Source organism: Coenobita brevimanus, chromosome 65 (genome assembly GCF_032717465.1).
Source record: "Coenobita brevimanus isolate Jiangsu-jjx chromosome 65, ASM3271746v2, whole genome shotgun sequence".
NCBI classification, from domain to species: domain Eukaryota; kingdom Metazoa; phylum Arthropoda; class Malacostraca; order Decapoda; family Coenobitidae; genus Coenobita; species Coenobita brevimanus.
Window position 1 is genome coordinate 44,373,668 of NC_137018.1, and position 22,595 is coordinate 44,396,262.

The 22,595-nt window shown below is 41.3% G+C and overlaps 1 protein-coding gene across 1 annotated transcript in view; it reads left to right on the forward strand.

Moving 5' to 3' along the window:
- The window catches only part of LOC145404992 (CD109 antigen-like), a 172,832-nt gene that overhangs the window by 46,427 nt on the left and 103,810 nt on the right, over positions 1 to 22,595 (forward strand). Inside the window, exons 6-10 of the mRNA XM_080276493.1 lie at positions 356 to 529; positions 2,046 to 2,270; positions 6,221 to 6,343; positions 19,280 to 19,501; positions 19,731 to 19,874. Coding sequence (XP_080132619.1) covers positions 356 to 529; positions 2,046 to 2,270; positions 6,221 to 6,343; positions 19,280 to 19,501; positions 19,731 to 19,874 — 888 coding nt within the window. The remainder of the gene's footprint in view (positions 1 to 355; positions 530 to 2,045; positions 2,271 to 6,220; positions 6,344 to 19,279; positions 19,502 to 19,730; positions 19,875 to 22,595) is intronic.

Consider the following 22,595-nt stretch of genomic DNA (forward strand, 5'->3'; position numbering starts at 1 on the left):
AAATGCTGGTGCTTAGGCATCATTAACTCCTTCAGTATTGTCAGAAATGCCATCAAAATTGAAAAAAAAAAGAAAATTTCTTAAAAGAGGTAACATTCATTAGAGCAGTAATATATATCATATAATGTGTTTCTCTGTACACAGCTTTTTTTGTCACCCAAATTACCATGTACCTCCATGTACCAAGAGACTGTACTATGAATGCTGTGCAGATCATGAATAAGGCATATTAGCACAATATCATACAGCAGCCAGAGCATTTTTTCACATGGTGTTACTTGTCCAGGAATGTATATGTGTACTGTAACTGGTTATTGTATTCTTGTATTGATCATTATTGACCTGCCTAATCCAGGTAAAAGTGTTCATGCCCAAGTACTTCCTGGAAACTGATGAAGCCATCACAGGGAGAGTGAAGGGTGAGTGCCCCAATGACAAAGGAGTTTTCGGCAATGCAACTCTCAAGCTTTATGTCCGGAATGTCCACACTCGCAATTGGACCTTTGTCATGCAGCAGAACATTGTGCCGGTATGTATAATGAAGGTGGTATCATAGTTCTGAGACATTATGCTTGCTGGCTTTATTATGGCCACAAGAACTAAGCAGGCCACCAAAGTGAATACCTTGTACTGAAGATTTCTTCACTGAATTGTGTTGTGCAGTAATTAACATGTTGCAATACCAGATGAGGATGATTATTATTATTATTTTTTTTATTATTATCATTTAATTTTTTTTTTTTAAGTAAAGGTCTGTACAGTCAGTAGTTAAATAGATAAGTTTCATATATATATATATATATATATATATATTTTTTAGTGCCCAGTTTATTTTAAAGTAATGCAGTACAATCATCCCTCAGGTAGTTGATTTTCAGTTCTTACTGTAGTTGCTGTATTCATTACAGATTTTCCCATACATTTAAGGTATTCCTCACCCTGCCCTAGGGAAGGAAAAGAGGTCCAGATGATGATGATAAGGAAACCTTGGAATTGAGATGTTTATGTAATCGTCTCTGACGTATGCGAAGACTTATACGAGGTCTGTCCAAAAAGAAGCCAAACTTTTTAAATAGCTTGTTAACGACCCAGCATAGCATGCTCACGATTGAAGCACTGTGTAGCAGTAACTGAGCTTTCGTCTAACACTAGCCACATCACGCCATGCCATTTAATCATCAAGGAACATGTGCTTGAGTGAATATTTGCTTAGTGCACTTGGTGATTTGTTGCAAGTTGAACAACGAAGGCTCTTGAAGAGCAACATGTTTGCATGAAATTTTGTTTTATTCTGGGACAAACTTTTATGTGGCTGCACCTCTACAATGTTGAAACAAGAAGGCAGTCATCTCAGTGGGTTGGAACGTTGTCATTGTGAACGCACACAAAAAAAGCTTGTCAGAGTCGCTCAGATGTCAAGGTGATATCAATCATCATTTTTTACTGGAAGGGCATCATTTATTATGAGTTTGTTCCGTATGGTCAGACAGTCAATGAAGAGTTTTACTTGGATGTCCTGAAACGTTTGAGGGAGGCTGTGCAAAGGAAGAGGCCTAAGGCCTGGACAAACAAAGCCTGGATGCTGCACCATAACAATGCATCTGCTCATGCATCGCTCCTTATCTGTGACATTTTGGCAATGCACAAGATGACTGTTGTCCCCCCAGCTGCCCTACCCTATGGATTTGGCCCTTGTGGACCCCCACCCCTGAGAACTGCACACCATCCCTGAAAACGCATTCCAGGACACGTTCTAGAATGGAAAAAACGATTGGAATGCTGTACGAACAGTGGAGGGAAGTATATTGTAGGAGGCAATTCAGCTTAAGTTGTAAGTAAAGCAGTAAATTTGTTTTTTGAAGAGTTAATTTTCTTCTTGGACTGACCTCGTGTTCTAAAGGCTGCCCTTTCTGTGTATTCAACTCCCAAATATTTGTTGACACATGTTTGATGCTCCATTAACATTTGTATCTGCAGTATGTCACACCATTACAAACAGTCTGGTCTTATTTTTCAATATCATTTGTTCTCTTTTGTCCATGAAGATTAATAAAGAGAGCAAGTTCAACTTTACCATGGAAGAAGTGTCAAGGCGTATTGCAGTGTTGGATGGGTCTGAGGTGCGGGTGGAAGCTGAGATTGAGGATACCTTCATGCGCATCAATGAAACAGGTTTCTCCTCTGCCAAGATCATCAATTCCTCCATTAATTGCCGTTTCCTTGGTTCCTCACCTTTTATCTTCAAACCTGGCATGCCTTTTGATGCTTCGGTGAGTTAAGTGTGGAGTGGTAACATTTTGTCTGGTGCTTTATATGACATTATATTTTTTAGGTCCAACTTGCCTAGCCCAGGGCTCCTATGCTCCTCATGGGGCAACATAGGATTGGATGATGGATGGATGGGTGATTATATTTTGATTGTACAGTATATCTGTGTGTATGAATTATAAGGGAACAGCATCTGAAATGAATCAGTGGATTTAATTTTTATGTATGCAAGAGTGTATAGAGGTTGGGGGAGTGGACTTTCTGACCACTACTTGGTGGTGGCCAGAATTAGGATGCAAGTGAGATGGAATAGAAGAAGGGAAAGACGAGAGGAAGGAGTAGTTGCAAGGAGAGTGGAAAGGTTACAAGAGGATGAGAAAAAGGCAGAGTATAAGAGAGAAGTGGAGGAACGATTGGGCAAATATGAACTGGAGCAGATGGGAGACGTGGAAGGTGTGTGTAAGATATTTACAGAAGAAATATGTGCAGCATGTGATGTGGTGTGTGGAAGGAAGAGAAGACGGAGGGGGGTGCAAGGAACAGCGTGGTGGACTGAAGAGGTGAAACAGGCTGTGGCACAAAAGAAGAAAGCATACAATGAATGGGTGAGAAATAGGGGCGTGGAAGAAGTTGAGAGGCGGAAGAGAGAGTTATATGTGGAAAGGAAGAGAGAGTTGAAAAGATTCGTAAGAGAGTAAGAAGAGAGTGGATGAGGAATTTGGAAGGAATTTGAGTGTAAAGTGGAGGGACTGTAAGAAAATGTTCTGGAGAGAAGTGAAAAGAGTAAGACAGGGTGGAAGTGAAGTTAGCAGGGGAGTGAAAGATAAAAATGGTAGATTACTAGTGGAGAAGGGAGAAAAAGTGAGCAGATGGAGAGAACACTTTAAGGAATTGTTGAACGTAGAGGATGGAAGTAATGCGAGTATAAGTGGCTGGGGAATGGCTGGGAGAAGGAGGGAGGTGAGAAGACAGGAAGAAATCAGTAGGATAGAAGTTGTGGAAGCAATGAAGAAAGTTAAATCGGGGAAAGCCCCAGGAATTGATGGAGTGTGTGGTGAAATGCTGAAGCATGGGGGAGAGATAGTAGTAGAATGGATGTGGAAGATGTGCAGATTGGCCTGGGAGGAAGGTAGAGTCCCGGAGGATTGGAAGTCAGGTATAATTATTCCCTTGTACAAAGGAAAGGGGAAAAAGAAGTGTGTGGTAATCATAGGGGCATTTGTCTTCTTAGTATAATAGGAAAAGTGTATGGTAGGATACTTATAGACAGAGTTAGAGAAAGAACAGAGAAATTAGTTGGAGAAGAACAGGGAGGCTTTAGGAAGGGAAGAGGTTGTGTAGATCAGATATTCATTCTTAGATCTTTAGTGGAAAAGTTTCTAGAGAAGGGAAAGAAGTTGTATGCGGCTTTCATGGATTTGGAGAAAGCATATGAGAGGATGGATAGACAAGGATTGTGGAAAGTGTTAAGAATATATGGAGTAGATGGGAAGTTGTTGAACTGCAGTGCGTGTGGATGGTGAACTAAGTGAATTTTTCTCTTTGAAAGTTGGTTTGAAACAGGGATGTGTCATGTCTCCATGGTTGTTCAATCTGTACATGGATGGGGTAATAAAAGAGGTACAAGGTAGGGTAGTGGATGTTGGAGTGGCCCTGGTGAGAGAGGATAGTGTTTGGAAACTCCCTGTACTGTTGTTTGCAGATGATACTGTGTTGTTGAGTGAAGATGAAGGGGAGCTGCAAGGCTTGGTGGATGAGTTTGAGAGAGTGTGTAAGAAACGGAACCTAAAGGTGAATGTAGGGAAGAGTAAAGTGATGGTCTTTGAGAGAGGTGAAGTTAGTGAATGTACAGCGAGGTTAGATGGTGAGGAATTGGAAAATGTGAGTACGTTTAAGTATTTGGGTAGTGTGATGAGTAAGGATGGAGGTTTGGAGGGTGAAGTGCTTGAAAGGGTACAGCAGGGAAGAAAGGTTGCTGGTTCCTTGAAGCAGTGATAAGAAACAGGGAAGTGAGCATGGAAGTGAAAAAGTTACTACATGACAGTATTGTGATACCAACTCTAACGTATGGAAGTGAAGCTTGGACATTGTTGGAAGGACACAAGTCAAGAGTGAGAGCAGTGGAAATGAGTTATTTAAGAGGAGCCTGTGGAGTCACGTGGAGAGACAGGCTGACGAATGAGGATATAAAGGAGCGTTGTGGTGTGGATGTGGATGTGATAGGAAGCGTTGTGAGGAACACACTGAGGTGGTTTGGCCATGTGGAGAGGATGGAGGGTGAAAGACTGACGAAGAGAGTATGTGAGTGAGGTGGAGGGGGGAAGAGGGAGGGGGAGGCCGAGGATGAGATGGAGGGATGGGGTGGAGAGGTATATGAGAGAGGGGGGTGTGAGTTGGGAGCAGGGCAGTGAAATGGCGGGGGACAGGGCGACTTGGAGGCGATTTGTTTGTGGCCACCTCAAACGGGATTGAGGCGTCTGGCAATAGATAGATAGATAGACTTTAAAAAATTGCTGGTACAGTATGTGTTGGTGGCATCATCCACTTTGTTTTTTTTTTTTTTTGTTTTTTTAATGCGAGGACAAAGGAATCATAGGCTAAGCCCGTTTTCCTTCACCTTTATTATTTTCATTCTGTCATGGTGGTAGGTGGTGGTGACCATCATCCACTCACTTAATGTAGTGCTGCCTACTTCGTCCTTAGCCTTTATCGTTCTTTTTCTGTGCCTGCCCTCCTGTCTTCCTCTTTCTCCCATCTTTCATGTCATTTCTTATTGTTTTTCTTTCTTTTACATGTGTCTTTACATTGAGTGACAAGCCAAATGGTTTCCTGCAAGCCAAGAAACCATTTGCAATGCTGGGTGGTAACCATTTAACCAAACCATACATGCTCCCTACATGTCAACAAGTGGGTTGGTGAAGGGTTAGTGCCCCTCTCCATAAAACAAATAACTCAAAATCAAATGGCCACTTCTTACGGGATTATGGCATCTGGCAGTAGTAGTAGATAGATTCTGTGTCTGCCCACCTCTCTTCCTATTTCTCCCATCCTTCCTGTCACTTTTTATTTCTCATCTTTCCACTTCAAGTGACTCTACACCAAGTGACAGGTCTAATGATTTCCTGTAACCCAGGAAAGCATTTACAATGCTAGGAGGTATCCATACAACCAGATAGCAGGGTGATGTGGAAACTTCTGTAGTGCCCATGTTAACTGGCTGAAGAATTGCACTTGTGGCATCTATCCATGAACCAAACCTCCATACGTCCTGTGCCTCGCCGTGATGAGGTGCTGTTTGTTGCAAGAGAACAACGATTCGCTGCACGGTATGGCTCTGCAGGGGTGGTTGCTTGCCTGCCTGTGGTTGTTGGGTCTGCTTGGCCAGACAGACTGTGTTTTCTTAGCAGCAGCAGTAACCTTTAGGAATAATTGGTGAACTTAAATACTGTGTAATTGATAAATACTCTATGCTACACAATATGCTCCAAGAACATAAGAATTTATGTGTGATTAATACCATCGAGGACACTATGTATCCCACTCTTTATCTGATATAAATTATTGAGAGACCATCCAGGTAGGTCATTGCAAAATAATATGCTTGAAGCTCTACCTTGATTCAGGAACTGCCCTTAATACCATGTTATATTTTCATTGTATCAGGTTTCTTTTGTAGCATTTTTGATTATTTTGTTAAGTTGATGTTATTATGTACTTGTCAGTAAGCCCTTATTGAAGGTCAAGAATGTGCACAAGCAAAATGCTACTTGAATTCATTTGGGTTTAAGTAAAAGATGCTTCTGGCTTGTGGGGGGGGGGGGAAACTTCAAAGCCACTTTATAATGATTGACAATCAACTGTTAAGTCAAGAAATAGTTAATTCATCGACATCATAATAAGACAACTTTAAATAGGACTAATTGTATTCATGTATGTATACTTGTGTGTGCAGGTTGCGGTGTCATATCACGACCTACAGCCACTGGGAGTTGAGAAGCTGAGAAGTTCACGGCTGGTGGTGAAGGCTGAGGCTGTACTTGAGTCTGGCTCACGAAATACAGTTCTGGAAATTGAGGTGGGTGGGTTATTTTGGTTGAGATGGGTGTCGGTACAGAGACTGTTGTTCTAATGTTCACTCTCATGGTTGCATCTTTTTTCGTATTCATTTAAAACTAATTCCAGCCAATTTTACTCCACTGAAATTGACTACAGTGGGGCACCAATTTTCGCGCCTAATTGGGTCCAAAAATAATGCGCGAAAGTGGAATTAGCGAAAGTTGGGGCATTGTCTTTATGGCAAAAAGGCTAATTGGTTCCCGGTTATCCTAAAGTAATATTAGATTTTCATTTTCACTTGCATTACAGTACATCAAATCACTATTGTACATTGCATTGTGAGATACAAACAATAAAAACTGTACAGTACACATTATATGAGGAGAAACATACCACAGAGACCAGGTTGAGGTGTTTAATGGATGTTGGGGGTAAGTATCCGAGGCGCGTGGCGGGCTTATTTAGCCACGCCAGACGTATTGGCCTTTCCTCCCGACTTTGAATGTCCCGGCCACTTTTTATCACCACCACTGCCTCCCGGCCCTCCCCCCACACCACCAGGCTCTCCCCCCACACCACCAGGCCCTTTCCCCACACTACCAGGTATAGTAGAGGCCATTGAACCGTGAGAATCCAACACAATGGAGCTAGCACGCTCGTACACAATGGCGGGAATGGGTGGACAGTGTTGACATGACGTCATTGAAGATGGCGGTGGGTTTCGGGCGGGCGGTGCAGGAAATTCAAAGTTCAAAATATTGTCCCAAACCCAAAATTTGTGCGCGAAAATCGATTATTTTCAAGCGAAAGTGGAAGTTAGGGAATATTTGGTGCATGCCGCGAAAGTGGATTCCGCGAATCCTGCTGTAGCGAAAGTTGGTGCACTACTGTAGAGCAGTGGTTCTTTGCTTAAGGGGGTGCCTTCCTCCAGGGAGGGCACAAGGTCCCAAAGTGAAATTAATGATTGGCTTGAAAAAGTCAATATCTGTCACGATTAGCCTTCTTTTTATATTCATTTCTTATTTTGTCTGCTTCAGCCTCTGAAATATGTTTATCTTTGTACCAGTGTGAGATACTGTATGTGTTTCTGTCCTGTATCTGTCGCCTGGTCACGTCTATGCTCTCTCTTCATTGTTTTGGCCATCTCAGGAACAAAATAAAGAATCCAAGAAGTCTGATACCAAAGGGTAGACCATACCAGACAAATTTTTTAGTTCAAGTATCAGGAAGTTTTGCTGTCATCAAAACTGGTTTCTGATTCCTGGTTTGTACACAAGTACTGTATATACAGTATACAGTAAACCCTCATTATACGATAGGGTTCCGTTCCTGAAAACCCCATCGTAAAGCAATCCATCGTATAGCAATCCCATTATAACATGGAGTCAGTGGGGATACGTTCCCAGACGTGCCTAAACTCTCACATACACACGCCTTAGCACTCACATACATGAAATATCCTTATGTTTAAACATTTAAATTGACACATTAATAGTGAATAAAGAGAAAAAAGCATGAAATCTACAGTATACAGTAGATCTTACCTTTACTGAAGCAAGCAACAGTTGTTTATGTGGTTCCTAGACAATTCACCATGAAGTTGACAATTCGTCGTCATAATATGGACATTCCCCGTCAGGACAATTCCCCGTCATTCTATAAATATACTTATTACTGATTAACTGATACGTTAATAACTAATTCTCAGGGGGATCTGTCAAAGTCTGTTTTCATTCAATAGCATTGGCTTTGGATATCATTTATAAGTTACACTTTTAGACAATATTTAACTTGTTTCTACCTTGCTGTAGTTGACTTTGAATTATGTTCTAGCATCACCCACAGCTGTTTTCATTAATTTCCATTGGTACTACAACATCCTGGGTATATTTTAAAATGACTTTGAAGAGGTACAAGTACAGTACTAAAAAACTAGTGTACTTCCTAAATAAACTGATATGAAAATAAACGACGGGGAAACATCCTGACGACGAAAAGTCCCGATGGCGAATTGTCTTGTTATTGTTGTGATGGCGAATTGACTTGATGGCGAAATATCCCGAAACATTTATATAGACGTAACATGAAGATTATTTGTATAATTCCAAAGTATGTCGATCGTTCACTTAAGGTAATTAGGCATTTATATAAATGCCAATGTCTCGTATGTAGCCTTATGCTAAGATGAAGGATCGATCATAAATCAGCTGATTCACGTTTCAATATATTATTATTTTTCATTTAATGCCCATGATTTGATGCCATATTTTACATTTACTATATAAACAATAAACCACCATCACTTTTATAACTTACATAATTAAAAAACTAGTGTACTTGCTAAATAAACTGATACGTAAATAAATGATGGGGAATCGTCCTGACGGCGAATTGTCCCGACTCAGCCTCACAGCCCTCACTCATCAATGTCAGAACTGCTTGGCTGGGCAGGGCTGGCTGGCTGGGCAGGGCTAGCTAATAAGGCTGGACCTTTGGACAAGTGTGTGTGGTCTAATGCTGACAGTGTGAGGACGTTTTTGTTGCGTTTGCACATTCGCTCTTCACTGAGCTGCGGAGATTCATCGTTGTTGCAAATCGTTCCCATTGTATAGTGGGCATAGGGTACTAAATTTTTGACATTGTATAAGCAAAATATCGTACAAAGAGGCATCATATAATGAGGGTATACTGTATATATATATATATATATATATATATATATATATATATATATATATATATATATATATATACATACATATATATATATATATATATATATATATATATATATATATATATATACATACATATATATATATATATATATATATATATATATATATATATATATATACATACATATCCATCATCCAATTTTCCATGCCCCATGAGGAGCATAGGAGCCCGGGGCTAAGCAGTTGGTCCCGACATTTAAGATGAGAGTGACCAGCCTCACTCATCCCCGAGTGGCATTACATGAGCAATCAACCCCAACCATCCCTTGGATATAAACCTTCACCGGCTCAATCCGACTGGAGCGCAGTAATTACCCACTAAACCACCAGGCGCCAAAATTTGGTTATATGGTTACCACCCAGCATAGTAAACGGTTTCCTGGTGTACAGGAAATCATTTGGCTTGTCACGCAGTGTTGAGTCACCCACAGACGGAAGGAAGAGGAAAGAATGAAGGAAAGAAAGACAGAAGAGGGAGTGTAAAGTTACCCGTACGCAGAAGGACAAGGAAAGAATGAAGGAAAGGAAGACAGAAGAGGATGGAAGGAAAGAAGGATGGAGGAGAGGAAAGGGCAGACACCCGACAGCAGCACCATATATATATATATATATATATATATAGATACAGACAGGGTGATTAAAATTTTTTTTTTCATAAATTTGAGGACATATTCTATCTATTCTATCTATCTGTTGCCAGACGCCTCAATCCCGTTTGGGGTGGCCACAAACAAATCGCCTCCAAGTCGCCCTGTCCCCTGCCATTTCACTGCCTTGCTTCCAACTCACACCCCCCTCTCTCATATACCTCTCCACCCCATCCCTTCATCTCATCCTCGGCCTTGACTTTATTACTCTATGACGTTTCTGGTGAATATTTGTAATTTTGGAGATATTAGATGTTTCAAGTTATCAGAAACTAAAAGTGTCTCGGGAGTGAAAATGAATATCTTGCAGCTAACCCAGGGCAGGAAGGCTAGGCCAACACATGAAAATGCAGTTAGAATATTGGTTCTGAATCGCTCTATGAATTCAAGTTTTCGAACGTTCAACACATTATTATTATTGGTGTTGTTGTTGTTATTATTATTATTATTAATTATTAGTAATCCCTCAATTATCCTGACATTATAGAGCGAAAGGCATTTCCGGGTCATGGCAACATCCGGATAATGAACACTATTCCCCTACCACACCCAGACCCTACCTATACCCACCTCCAGCCTCTACCAAACTTATTTCTACAGTACCTGTGCTAAATTTGGTAGTGTTTTCCAGTCTTTCAGGCATATTTAGACATCAGACCACACGTAGGCATGTCAAAAGTGATGGTAAACACCAAGAAAACCATGCAGAAAAAACACTGAAAACCATAAAACACCCACCCTAAATGCTACTGTATGTACAATCCCTCTCCTTCTTCTGGTAGTGTTTTCAGGTGATTCTGGCATATTTTGGCATCAAAACGTACATAGGAATATCCTAAATAATTTTCAACACCTGGAACACCATGGGGGGGAAAAAAAAAAAAAAAAAAAATCCTACCTAAACACTACTGTATGTACATTACCCCTCCAAATTTGGGTAGTGTTTTCAGGTCATTCTGGCATATTTTGGCATCAAAACACACCTAGGAATATCCTAAATAATTTTCAACACCAAGAAAACCATGCATAAAAACCACTGAAAACCAAAAAACACCCCACCTAAACACCACTGTATGTTCAGTACCTCTCCAATTTTTTGGCAGTTTTCAGGTCATTCTGCTATATTGTGACCTCAAAACACATAGGAATATCCTAAATAAATTTTAGCACCAAGGAAACTATGAAAGGAGCCTAAAGCTACCTGCTGAAAAACATTTGGTTGGGGTACTTACCATCCAGAGCACCGCTGCCACGCTTCATAACCCTGCCACCTTCAGCAGGTTGTTCCGTGTGATTTAGTGGCAAACACTAGCGCCTAACAGAGGTCAAAGAACTCGTCCTCATCATCCTCAACCTTCTAGAGATGGGTGATGACCGGTGATGTGCAGTGCAGTGATGGTGGCCTACCCACCTCAGGAGACTCCAAAGATAGCCGCAAACTTACGTCTAACGGAGACTCAACGGCTGTTGACGTGCACAGTTGTGCATCCGAAGGTGGAGACGGGAAACAAGGTGGTGGTGGTGGTGGTGATGAGAACGGGCTGGTACTCGTGGGAGTTGCAGACGTGAAGAACGAGTCGATCTTGGTCTGATGGTAGGACCAACGATTCTGCTGGAGGATAACAGTGTCCTGGACTGCCTGCAGCTCCATCGCCAGGCTGAGTGGCACCAACTCTCTGTCACTGTACTGATGCTTGGCATACTCCAGCATCCCTTCCAGGTATCCACGGGGACACTGAGATGAGGGAGTGAAGTTGTGGAGGGCTGCGAGTCAGGGTCCTCAACCTCGTCGGTCCCACTGTCCTCTTCCGTGCCCACAGAGGCAGCAGCAGTGATCTCATCAGACATGGTCTGGTAGCCAGGATCGCCACCGTCGTCATCTGACCAATCCCGCACGTCATCGACGTTTCTCCTTTTCTCCTGCCTGTCTAAGGCAACTGTGGAAATCATCCACGTCAAAGCCCTCGAAGTCATGCTTAGCTTCAATTCCCTGCAGGAGACAAGAGCAACTGCTCTCGAGGGTTTTGACGGAGACTTCCTTCCACGTGTTTGCCCAGTTGAACACAGCAGACTTCATGTTGTAATGCCGAATATACTGCAAGGTCTGCTCCCCATGTGTGTCCTCCACCACATCCTCGTCCTTCAGCACCACCATCACCTTGTTGAGGAACCTCCGGTGGTACAGTCTTTTCGCAGCCATGATCACACTGTGGTCCATTGGTTGAAACAGAGCAGTCGTATTGGGTGGCAGGAACATGCACCTAATGTGCCCGTCAAAAGCAACCAAATCCTTCTCAGGAGCATTGTTTGGGAGCAGGAATGCCTTCACCTGGTTGCGAGCGATTCCAAGGACCTCCTATTGGTAATGGATAACCTCCTTAACCCCTAGGCGAAGGGCATGGGTTTACCTATCCACGTCCCAGAACCGGGTTATTTTCAGGATAATCGATTTTCCCCCAAATGTTTTTTTTTTTCATTACAAATCAATCACAAATGAGAAAAAACACATAAAAAGTGTGTACTTATTCTCTGGTGGCAATTTGGAGGTGGTGGTATGGTGTGAGGGAGCTGGTGTGTGGCAGCTGGGCTAAGCATGTTCAAGGTCATGGTGGTGTGTTGGCGGTATTAGTGGAAGGAAGAGGGCTGGATTACCTCACACCAGAATAAGTGTTGAGTGTGTATTTGTTTCTCTCACTAATTCGCAATGCCTTATGAACACAGTATTACAGCCAAAATAGCCAAAAAACACAAGAAAGTAACTAATAAAGATTGGCTTATTTTATGTTTTCCATGATACTTATTTTCTAACAAATTTATGTCTATTTATTTATTCACTATTATTTACACACTATTTACACATTATTTCACTGTTTTTAGTAACTCTTGACAGTATGATACTCTCCATACACTCTCCCTCACACCCCTCAGGGCCCCGTAGTAGCCTTCCCCACCACCCCACCCCTCCTGACCCCTACCCCAACCCTGAACTAGCATCAGCTGGTTCCAAGGCCACAATCTCCCTGTGCCGGCCTCCCACCACCCTCCACCACAGCGGGTGACCACCATGCATGTAACACAGACCACAACCCACGAGTACATGTTCAGTGACAGCGCCCATCTGCCTCTATATCGAAGGTCGAAAATCACGCGGCCACCTGGAAACACACACGCACCATATACACAAACATTCCTTCACAAGCCATGATGACAAAGAGTATCAGTACTGTAATTTCCGTAACATGAGCAAGCAACCTCAACCACCCCTTGGATATAAACCTTCACTGGCTCAATCTGACTGGAGCGCAGTATTTACCCACTAAACCACCAGGCTCCAAAATTTGATTATATTGTCACCACCGAGCGTAGTAAATGTTTCCTGGTGTACAGGAAACCATTTGGCTTGTCAACCAGTGTAGAGTCACCCACAGGCAGAAGGAAGAGGAAAGAATGAAGGAAAGATAGACAGAAGAGAGAGTGTAAAGTTACCCGTAAGCAAAAGGACAAGGAAAGAATGAAGGAAAGAAAGACAGAAGAGGATGGAAGGAAAGAAGGACGGAGGAGAGGAAAGGGCAGACACCTGACAGCAGCAGTACATCGAGTGAGTGGATGGTAAGAGCCCTCACCTATCACAGTATATGTATATATACATTAGGGTGGATCGTTTTTAGGGGGATTTTAATTTTTTTTCGGAAAGTGAACATGGGGAGTGTTATTTCTTTGGGAATTGGCCTAAAAAGCACCCCTATGAAATTTCAAAAATATTGTTCAATATTTTCAGGTGCCCCAAAGCATTAGTATTTTCATTTCATACCAAAATGTTGCATTTTCTTCATATTTTTACCTATACATTCCAAATGGTTTTGTTAACTGCATGTGGGTAGAATACTTGTTTGCACATTGGTTCATAAACAATGCCTATGATATTTCAATGTGTTTGTCATTTTTTTAGGGGCCCCAAAATAGTTATGAGGGGAAATTTCACAAACAAATAAATTTATTTAGTTTTTTTCTGTAATGTGGTATATGATATACAACAGCCTTTTGCTTACTCTAATTTCAGGTAATCATAAGACATTAAAGTTTGTTGCTGCTCTAATTCTAGCTCTTATTTGCAATTGAGCTGTCTTAGTAAATTTCAATTAATGAGAAATTAGAGTAACCCAGAACTCACCACGTGGAGGTAGCTGTTAAGGAGTTCCACCCTACCCCAACCCAACCACCCTACCTTATGAAGGCTATTTACTTTGGTATATACTGTTTTTTTGAGTCAAAATATGGCATGCGTTTGCGTGAAGTCAGTAGGGACCTGATCCAGCCATCTCTGCTCTCAGGGTCACAAACTGCCAAAGATGCCTCTGTCACAAGTTTAATGACTCTTTCAACTGCTTGGGTATGATTTGGGAATTTTTCATGTTCATAGAATTTTCCTGTCCTGATGTTGTCAGTAATGTCAGCATCTGAAAGGTGCATTGTCATGGGAGGTTCTGTTAGTTTGGTATTTTGCCAGTCAATCATTTCTGTATAATCTTGACAGTGAAATTTAAGTGTTGGAATTATGAACTGCCATACAACACCTTCTCGGACATCCTTTCTGGCTTTTAGGATACGCCGCCATCCAAGCTTACGCAATACCTCCTTCTCATCTTGAATCATTGCAGGCAACAGGTTCTCTGGGTGTGCAAAGTAAGCATTCCGCTAGTGATGATAATATACCACTTTTTACAAGTTGTTGGGGCACCTGAAGTATTTTATATTTTAGATCAATTTTCTTTTTAGGGCATATATACACCAAAAGGCACACAGTAAACATTACCAGTAACATGTATAAGGCTTCTAAAAATATATATAATATACATCAAATACTAATTTCTGATTAAGATACTCTTGACTTGGGGCACCTGTTAATATTTTCTGATTGTCTTAAGATTTTACATACTTAATATTGGCATCATTACGCAAAATAATAGCATACCCCACTCTAAAGTTTCACATTTTATTTTTTTTGATCCACCCTAATATATATATATATATATATATATATATATATATATATATATATATACTGTATATATGAGGCGCTGAGTTCATTACCGGGCTAAGCGCCAAAAGTACAAAATGCCAGACTATCTATCTATCTATCTATCTATTGCCTGACGCCACAATCCCGTAAGGGGTGGCCATTTGACTTTGAGTTATTTGTTTTACAGGGAGGGGCACTAACCCTCCACCAACCCACTTGCTGACATGGAGGGAGCACGTATGATTTGGTTATATGGTTACCACCCAGCATCGTAAACGGTTTCTTGGCCTACAGGAAACCACTTGGCTTGTCACTCAATGTAAAGCCACCTGTAAAGGAAACAAAATACAAAAGTACAAAGGTTGTAAACACAAATATGTGGAAAGGAGTGCACTGGTGAGTGACAAGTTTTATAAGATGTTGTATAGGTCTCCCCCATATTTGTGGGGGTTAGAGGACACAGAACCTTGCAACCGGAGGGGATTGCAAATTTTGAACGTTCCACCCAGAAAATGCCCATACAGTACCATGTTTCCCCTTTAAGCCCCTAAAAACCATTTCAGGGACCCGAAACCAGCACAAAACATCACAAACATACACTGTAATATTGTACAATGTGTTTAAAGTCTGGCAACTTCAAAACTTTGATATCTCGGTAATTGCTTGTGTTATTTCTATGTGTGTGTTTTTTTTAATGTAGCTTATGGTATTTTCTTCATTGCAATAACCTCTGTTTTGCTCTGTCTATCATTAATCATGATGATATCGTGTGACGAATTAAAATTTTGCCCCCCACTGCTGGACCGATCAGCCAAGGATTTTTTTTTTTTTTTTTTTTTTTTTTACAACAGAGGAAGGAAAAACAAATGAATAAAAAAGAAAAACAAATCCATGCACCAGATTGCTGGTGTCCTTTGTTCATAAAATATCTGTAACAGTTTGACTTTAACAGCAGTAGGTTGAAGTTTGGAGGGAAACAACTCTGGGGAAGCGAGTTCCAGAGAGATGCAGTTCGGAGAATGAAAGAATTCTGATAGACAGAAGTTCTGCAGTATGGCTGAGTGACATTCCAGTCATGAGCTGCCCATGTAGCACAAGGGAAGGTATGGAGAGGTGGCACCATGGACGCAACTTCGTCTGAGCATTTGCTATAGAAATATCTGTAAAATAATGCAAGGGAAGCATCATTCCTTCTTACTTGTAGGGGAGGTAGTTTATTAGTAATAGCTGGGTTATTTATAATTCTAACAGCTTTGTTCTGAATTTTGTCTACTTGTTTTAATGCAACCTCTCCACATCCACTCCACAAGGGTGAGCAGTATTCAAGCTGAGAGCGCACATGACCCTTATAGATTATAACTAACTGCTTGTCAGTGAAGAAGTTATGGACTCTGTACGATAATCCAAGTTTCTATGAGGCTACAGAAATACATCATAAGATATCAATAATATATTAGCATAATGTCCAAGGAGTGTCATACTGTGATAAAATCGAAGTTCTAGGACATAAGTACAGTATTATTATTTTCACAATAATAGCAGCTGAAAGGTCGGAAACTTTGTGCGTGTTTTTCACGGAGTTTTTAACCACCAATAAACATGAACCACATCACAAACATCAAGAAAAATATATTAAATTATTATATTGCTGATAATGATATAAAAGTAAGACAGCATTCAATGTATGAGGACATTATTAGAAAACCCCTGTAACCTGAATGATAAAAAAATGAACCTCTAACCTGAATAAAAAACAAAAAAAAAAACACTGCCACGAGTACCAGTAACTTCACAAACACAATGGCAATAATAATAATAGTAATAATGGATAAAAAATATTATAATAATAATAATGAGAAAGCAGCAAGTTACTGTACACTACAGCTGCTGGTGGGAGTAGTGTCAGGTGTCAGCTTATTGGCTAACTGCAGTGCAACCTGACTGTCTGATTGGCCAGCTTCAAGGGAGGGTAAGGAAAGGGGCTGGGATATAGCCTGGTAATGCTCTCACATTCGCTTCAACACCACGGTGAGTCGACACAAGGAACATAGGAAAGGCTGAACTCATAGGAAAAGTGACCATACAGCTGGCAGAATTCTGGACCCAGTTGGCTGCCTTGAGCACTAGTGTGGAACCAGACTGTTTTTTTTTTTGCTGCATGGCACGACGGCGCAGCACACATGTCTACTTAACCAGGATTTTGACCCCTTTGTAGGTTGTTTCTTAGCACTTTTTTACTTCCAACTTACAGAGGGATGGTTTAGCTACTTGTTGGTGCGTGTAGGTGCTTGGCGGCCATTTTGGCGCTTAGCCCGGTAATGAACTCAGTGCCTCATATACTGTATATATATATATCATTTTCATTTTGTTTTTGTTTTTGAAGGCTCCAACATGCATGCGTTGACCTTGATCACCTAATGGCGGCTCTCCATGCTGCACGATCTATTGCAGCCTTCCTGTTCAGTCCCTTAACCGTAAGATCACACTTAACCCATTCACTGCGTCAGTGATTGTTTACATGTACATCCCGTGTGCAGCAGTTTTCAAATATTTAGAGAAAAATATTAGAGAAAAAATAATACTGTATTGTCAAAAGATAGAGAAAAAAATCCTGAGTTCAGTAGTATGTAATACAACATAGCAAACAAAAAAATTACCTCTGAAACAGTTCCGTGAAGTAATAAATATTCCCTGTGCGGTGGTGCCAGGCAAACGATGTGTTATGGTTGCACTGTGTCGTCAGTGTCAATCTTGCGATCAGATACAGTGTAAATCAGCATCTGAACCATCACTGTCATCATCTAACAGCGTATCACTATCATCACTACACTCATCCAGAGATTTCATTCAATATTTGCATGGGCTACTGCTAGCGGCAGCATGGAGATTTCGTACCATTACCTTCGGCATTTTGTAGGTAACTGAGCTGAGCTCTGCTCCTCGTAAAAATGCATAATATTATGTATGGCAATATTCTGTAGGGTGCCATGAGTTGCTAGCTGCTTTATTTCATACCATTTTTGATGGTGGAATTTTTGAAACAGGAAATCATATGTGATACAGCCGCAGTCAGAGCCATTTGGACTCAGATATCATATATGATACAGCCGCAGTCAATGACCTCGTCCCACGTCTTTCTTGGTCAACTCTTCGCAGCTCAATCCTCAATATTAACACTTTTCAGCTTCTGCACCCAGTTATCATCCCCCATCCTCTCCACATGCCCAAACCATCTCAATCTACCTCTCTTCATTGGAACTCCAACACACTACAGCCATCCTACCTCTCAACTCTTCCATCGTAAACCCAGCCCCCCTAGGCATTCCACGCAGGGACGCGCTTCACATCCACCTAATCATTGTCATTTCTACATGTCTGAGCCTGCGAATATCCTCCTCCTTTACTGCCCAGGTCTCACTACCATACATCATTACACTCCTGACACATGTTGCATACAAAAACCCCTTAGCACGTAAGGGGAGTCCTCTCAATGTCAGGAGAGACAACAGCTCCCTGAACTTCTTCCCACCACTTCTCACCCTGGCCACAGAGCTAGCTCCTGCCCCACCTCTAGCACACAACATGTTTCCCAAATAACAAAACACTTCCACACACTCAAGAGACTCACCAGCAAGTTCAATCCATTCACGCCTGACAATCTCCACCTGCTCTCCCCGACACGCCTCACACATAAAATCAGCATTATCTCGCAGTCTACCTCTGATACCACAACATATTTTCTGCACCCATTTATCACAAACACTACACAAGATGGAATTACTTCCCATGCCCTTGTGGCAAACTGCACGTGGCACCACTTTCACTTTGTGGACATAACACTCTCACTGCTTTCATTTCTGGACATACCACTCTCCCGCCACTTTCACTTTCTGGACATACCATTCTTCCACTGCTATCACTTTCTGGACATACCATTCTTCCACTGCTATCACTTTCTGGACATACCACTCTTCCACTACTTTCTGGAATACCACTCTTCCATTTCTTTAACTTCCTGAACATATCACTCTCTTACTGCTTTAACTTTCTGAAGATACAACTCACTCTGCTTTCACTTTCTGAACATACCACTCTCTCACTACATTCGCATTTTGAACATGCCATTCCACTGTCTCACAACTTTCACTTTCTGAACATATCACTTTCCTACATATGAAGTATGCTTTCACTTTCTGAACATATCACTTTCCTACATATGAAGTATGCTTTCACTTTCTGAACATATCACTTTCCTACATATGAAGTATGCTTTCACTTTCTGAACATACCACTCCCACATCTGAAACACTTGTGCACAGTACTGGAGTGAGGAATATGTTTCATAACACCAAAAAAGATTTCATATAATTGACACTGTAATTTAGGGAAACTGGCACATCAGCTTTATTAGCACCATTTGAGCTTTAATAGGCAATATTCCTATAATTTACACTGCATAAAATTGAAAGAATTTAAAAAAATGACAGTGAGGACATACTGTACAAGAATTCAGTGGATGATGCTCAGTAATCCTTCTGCTGCCCCAACAGATTCCACAGGTTAATTCGGAGGATGAAGAGAATGAGTTCCTGGAAGAGTCACTGCAGTACAATAAACGTCTGGAAGCATATCAAGCAGAGTACCCAAACTTTGATCTCAAGGACTTTGAATATGAGTACAATTTTGACTACGATATGGGATCACGCTTCCTAACACAAGATGAGCTGGTGGAGAAAAAGCTGGAGCTGTTCCTGAGCAATCAGCAATTTAAGGTCAGGTGCAGGTGTTTGGGTTTTAATTATTCTACATCAGTCCATTATTGTACAGCGTTCTGTTTTTCTCATAAATTTATTCTTTTAGTTCCTGATGTATTAAGCAGAGCCTTGTGATAAAGTAAATTTTGGTGGTGGTATGTTACCATGTTATTCATATATTTAAAGATTGCCTGCTGTAACCTGATAGATATAATCCCCTCATTTGCACCTTAATGCCCTGTTATAGAAATACCGTGAGAAGGGTGTGTTCCACTTAACGGTACATGTGCCGGACAAGACAGCACGATTGTCGCTCACTGCAGCCTACCAAGATGATGAAGGAGCCGTTGCATCAGCCAGTGCTAAGGGCATTGCTTATTACTCTCCCAATGTTAGTTTCTTGTAATTTCTTTATTTAGTTATCTGTGATGTATATTTCCTCTAGTAAATATATTTATCTTTTGGAGTTATGTCAATGTTTATTGCAAGAAAACCATAACTGTCAAATTTATCACAGTGAAACTATGGTCAGGGTGGCTTATGCAAGCACGGAACAGTGTCATACAAAAATGTGTGTTTATGAGTAACAGTGTGCACTAAGCTCTCAATTATCCAATAGCACATTATCCGGAATACATCATTATCCATCACAGCAAATGGCTGCATTTATTTAAATTCCTTGGGGAGCCCCCAGATCAAAATATGTCATTTGTTTTGTCACCCAAACTCAACTTCCTGGAAACCTTACTCAAAATTTAGAATTCTGGCTCACATCAGATGGCTAGATTTTGATCTTGTTACCATACAAACAGAATCAGACAGATGCATGCAGAATATGCTTCACATGCACTTTGCACATGAGAGCTTTTACTTTGTGTGTGTGTGTGTGTGTGTGTGAGAGAGAGGAGAAAGAAAGAGAGAGAGAGTGAGATCAGTGCAGATACTGTGTATGCAAGTTTGTGATTTGAGGACTGAATACATTTCTACTTTTATAGGTCCTAACTTCACTGAAATGAACAAACAAAAATATCTTGCTGAGTTCAGTTCATGTCTTTTTCAATATTGTGGAAAGAAACATTGTATTTATACAGAAGATCAGCATGCAAGGATTCCTTGTATATCATTATGATCACCTTTTTTCTTCAGGAAAAATTGCAGCGGGCCCATAATTACACAGAAATTTCATCCCGCTTGCGTCTCCACTACTTGATTGAGAGAGAGAGAGAGATAGAGCAAAACTATCTGTCTATCTATCTATCTATCTATAGCCCGATGCCCTAATCCCGCAAAGGGTGGCCGCAGACAAAACGCCTCCAAGTCACTCTGTCACCCACCATTTGACTACCCTCCCCCCAACTCACCCCCCCCTCCCTCATATACCTGTCAACTCCATCCCTCCACCTCATCCTCGGTCTACCCCTCCCTCTCCCTCCCTCCACCTCACATATATACACTCTCTTAGTCAGTCTTTCATTCTCCATTCTCTCCACATGTCCAAACCACCTCAGTGTAATTATTTTGTCAGGTGCACAAGGCTGATATTTTCCTGTTTGGACTTATGCAAACATCGTCCTGACCACTGATAAGTGGCTAAGTGGCTTGGGAAGGTGGGGGACAGCTTATATTATTTTCCACTTTTATTTTTCTCTTTCTATCCCTTTCTGTTATAACCTTTGGATGTTAATAGAGAGAGGGAGAGAATTATCCTCTATATTCGATGGAGAGAGAGAAAGAGAGAGGGGGAGCAAAACTACTGTAATTCTTCTGTCAGGCACACAAGGATTTGCCTGCTTGAGCTTTTGTAAGCCTTGTTTTGGCCACTGATAAGTGGTGGGGTGGAGTGGGGGATGCAGCTTTTACCATTTTCCCCTTCTACAGTATTTAAATTTCTTTCTATTCTTTTCCTCTATATCCTTTGGATGTAACTCAGAACTTAATAAAAGAGAAGGATAGTGGTAACATGAGGAAAGGAGAAAAGAGGAGGAGGAAGTGTAGGAGAAAAATAGAGAGGAGGAGAAAAGAGTGATAGATAATGTTGTGTCATTGTGAGCTTTTATAATGGAAAAACATTACTGCATACACAGGACTGGTTTGCATGGTCATCATCATCATCTCCCGGACCTCCTTTCCCACCCTAAGGCAGGGTGAGGAATATCAATGTCCAGACAGCCCAAATTTGCCCAGTCCAATGGGCCATACTTCCATTAACTCATCATTCAAGCCCCTGGAATCCTGACTCTATCGGATATGCCCAAAACATTCACCATGTTCTGTAGCTTCACAAACATGTCTGAGTCAGTCTGGATGCTGCCACGTTAAAAAGGGGTGCCAAATCCCTGATCATGCACCTCTCCTCACAACAGTATCCAGCCAGCTCAATCTCTTGTCAGTTCCCTAGCCTCACTGACTTCCAAACCTCTCTTCCTCACACACCCATCCACCATATCTCTCCACCTTCTCCATGGCCTACCTCGCCTCTTCCCTCCTTCAGATTCGCTCAGATATACCTTTTTCACCACACTGTTGTTATCCATTCTCTCCACATGACCATACCATCTCAGTACACTCTCTTCATTACTGGTGTCCACCGACTTCCTCACTCCACATCTTTCACGAATCACATTATTTCATATCCTATCCACCCTCTGTACTCCACATACATTCCTCAGCAGTCCCATCTCCACTGTTCATACTCTTGACTTTACATTTTCATGCCACACCACAGTCTCACATTCATATGTTAAAGTTGGCACTAACACTCCTTCATGCAAGCCTCATACAGCTACAACACTGAAGCCTTTGTTTCTTATCAAGGCCTTCATTGCACCAGCTACTTTTCTTCCTTGTGTCGCTCTCCACTTCTTTTGCACGTTTTCCTTTCTTTTCTATCACTGTACCCAGGTATTTGAACTCTCTCACCAGCTCCAGTCTCCCTCCATTCACTGTAACATCACACTGGGAGTCTCTTTCTCTCTCAGTAACCATCACTTTACTCTTTTCTACATTTTCTCTCAAGGCACGATGCTTACAGACATCAGCAAAACTCTGCACTAGCCTACTAAGTTCTTGTCTGGTATTTGCAAGTAGTACTGCATCATCAGCATACAACAAA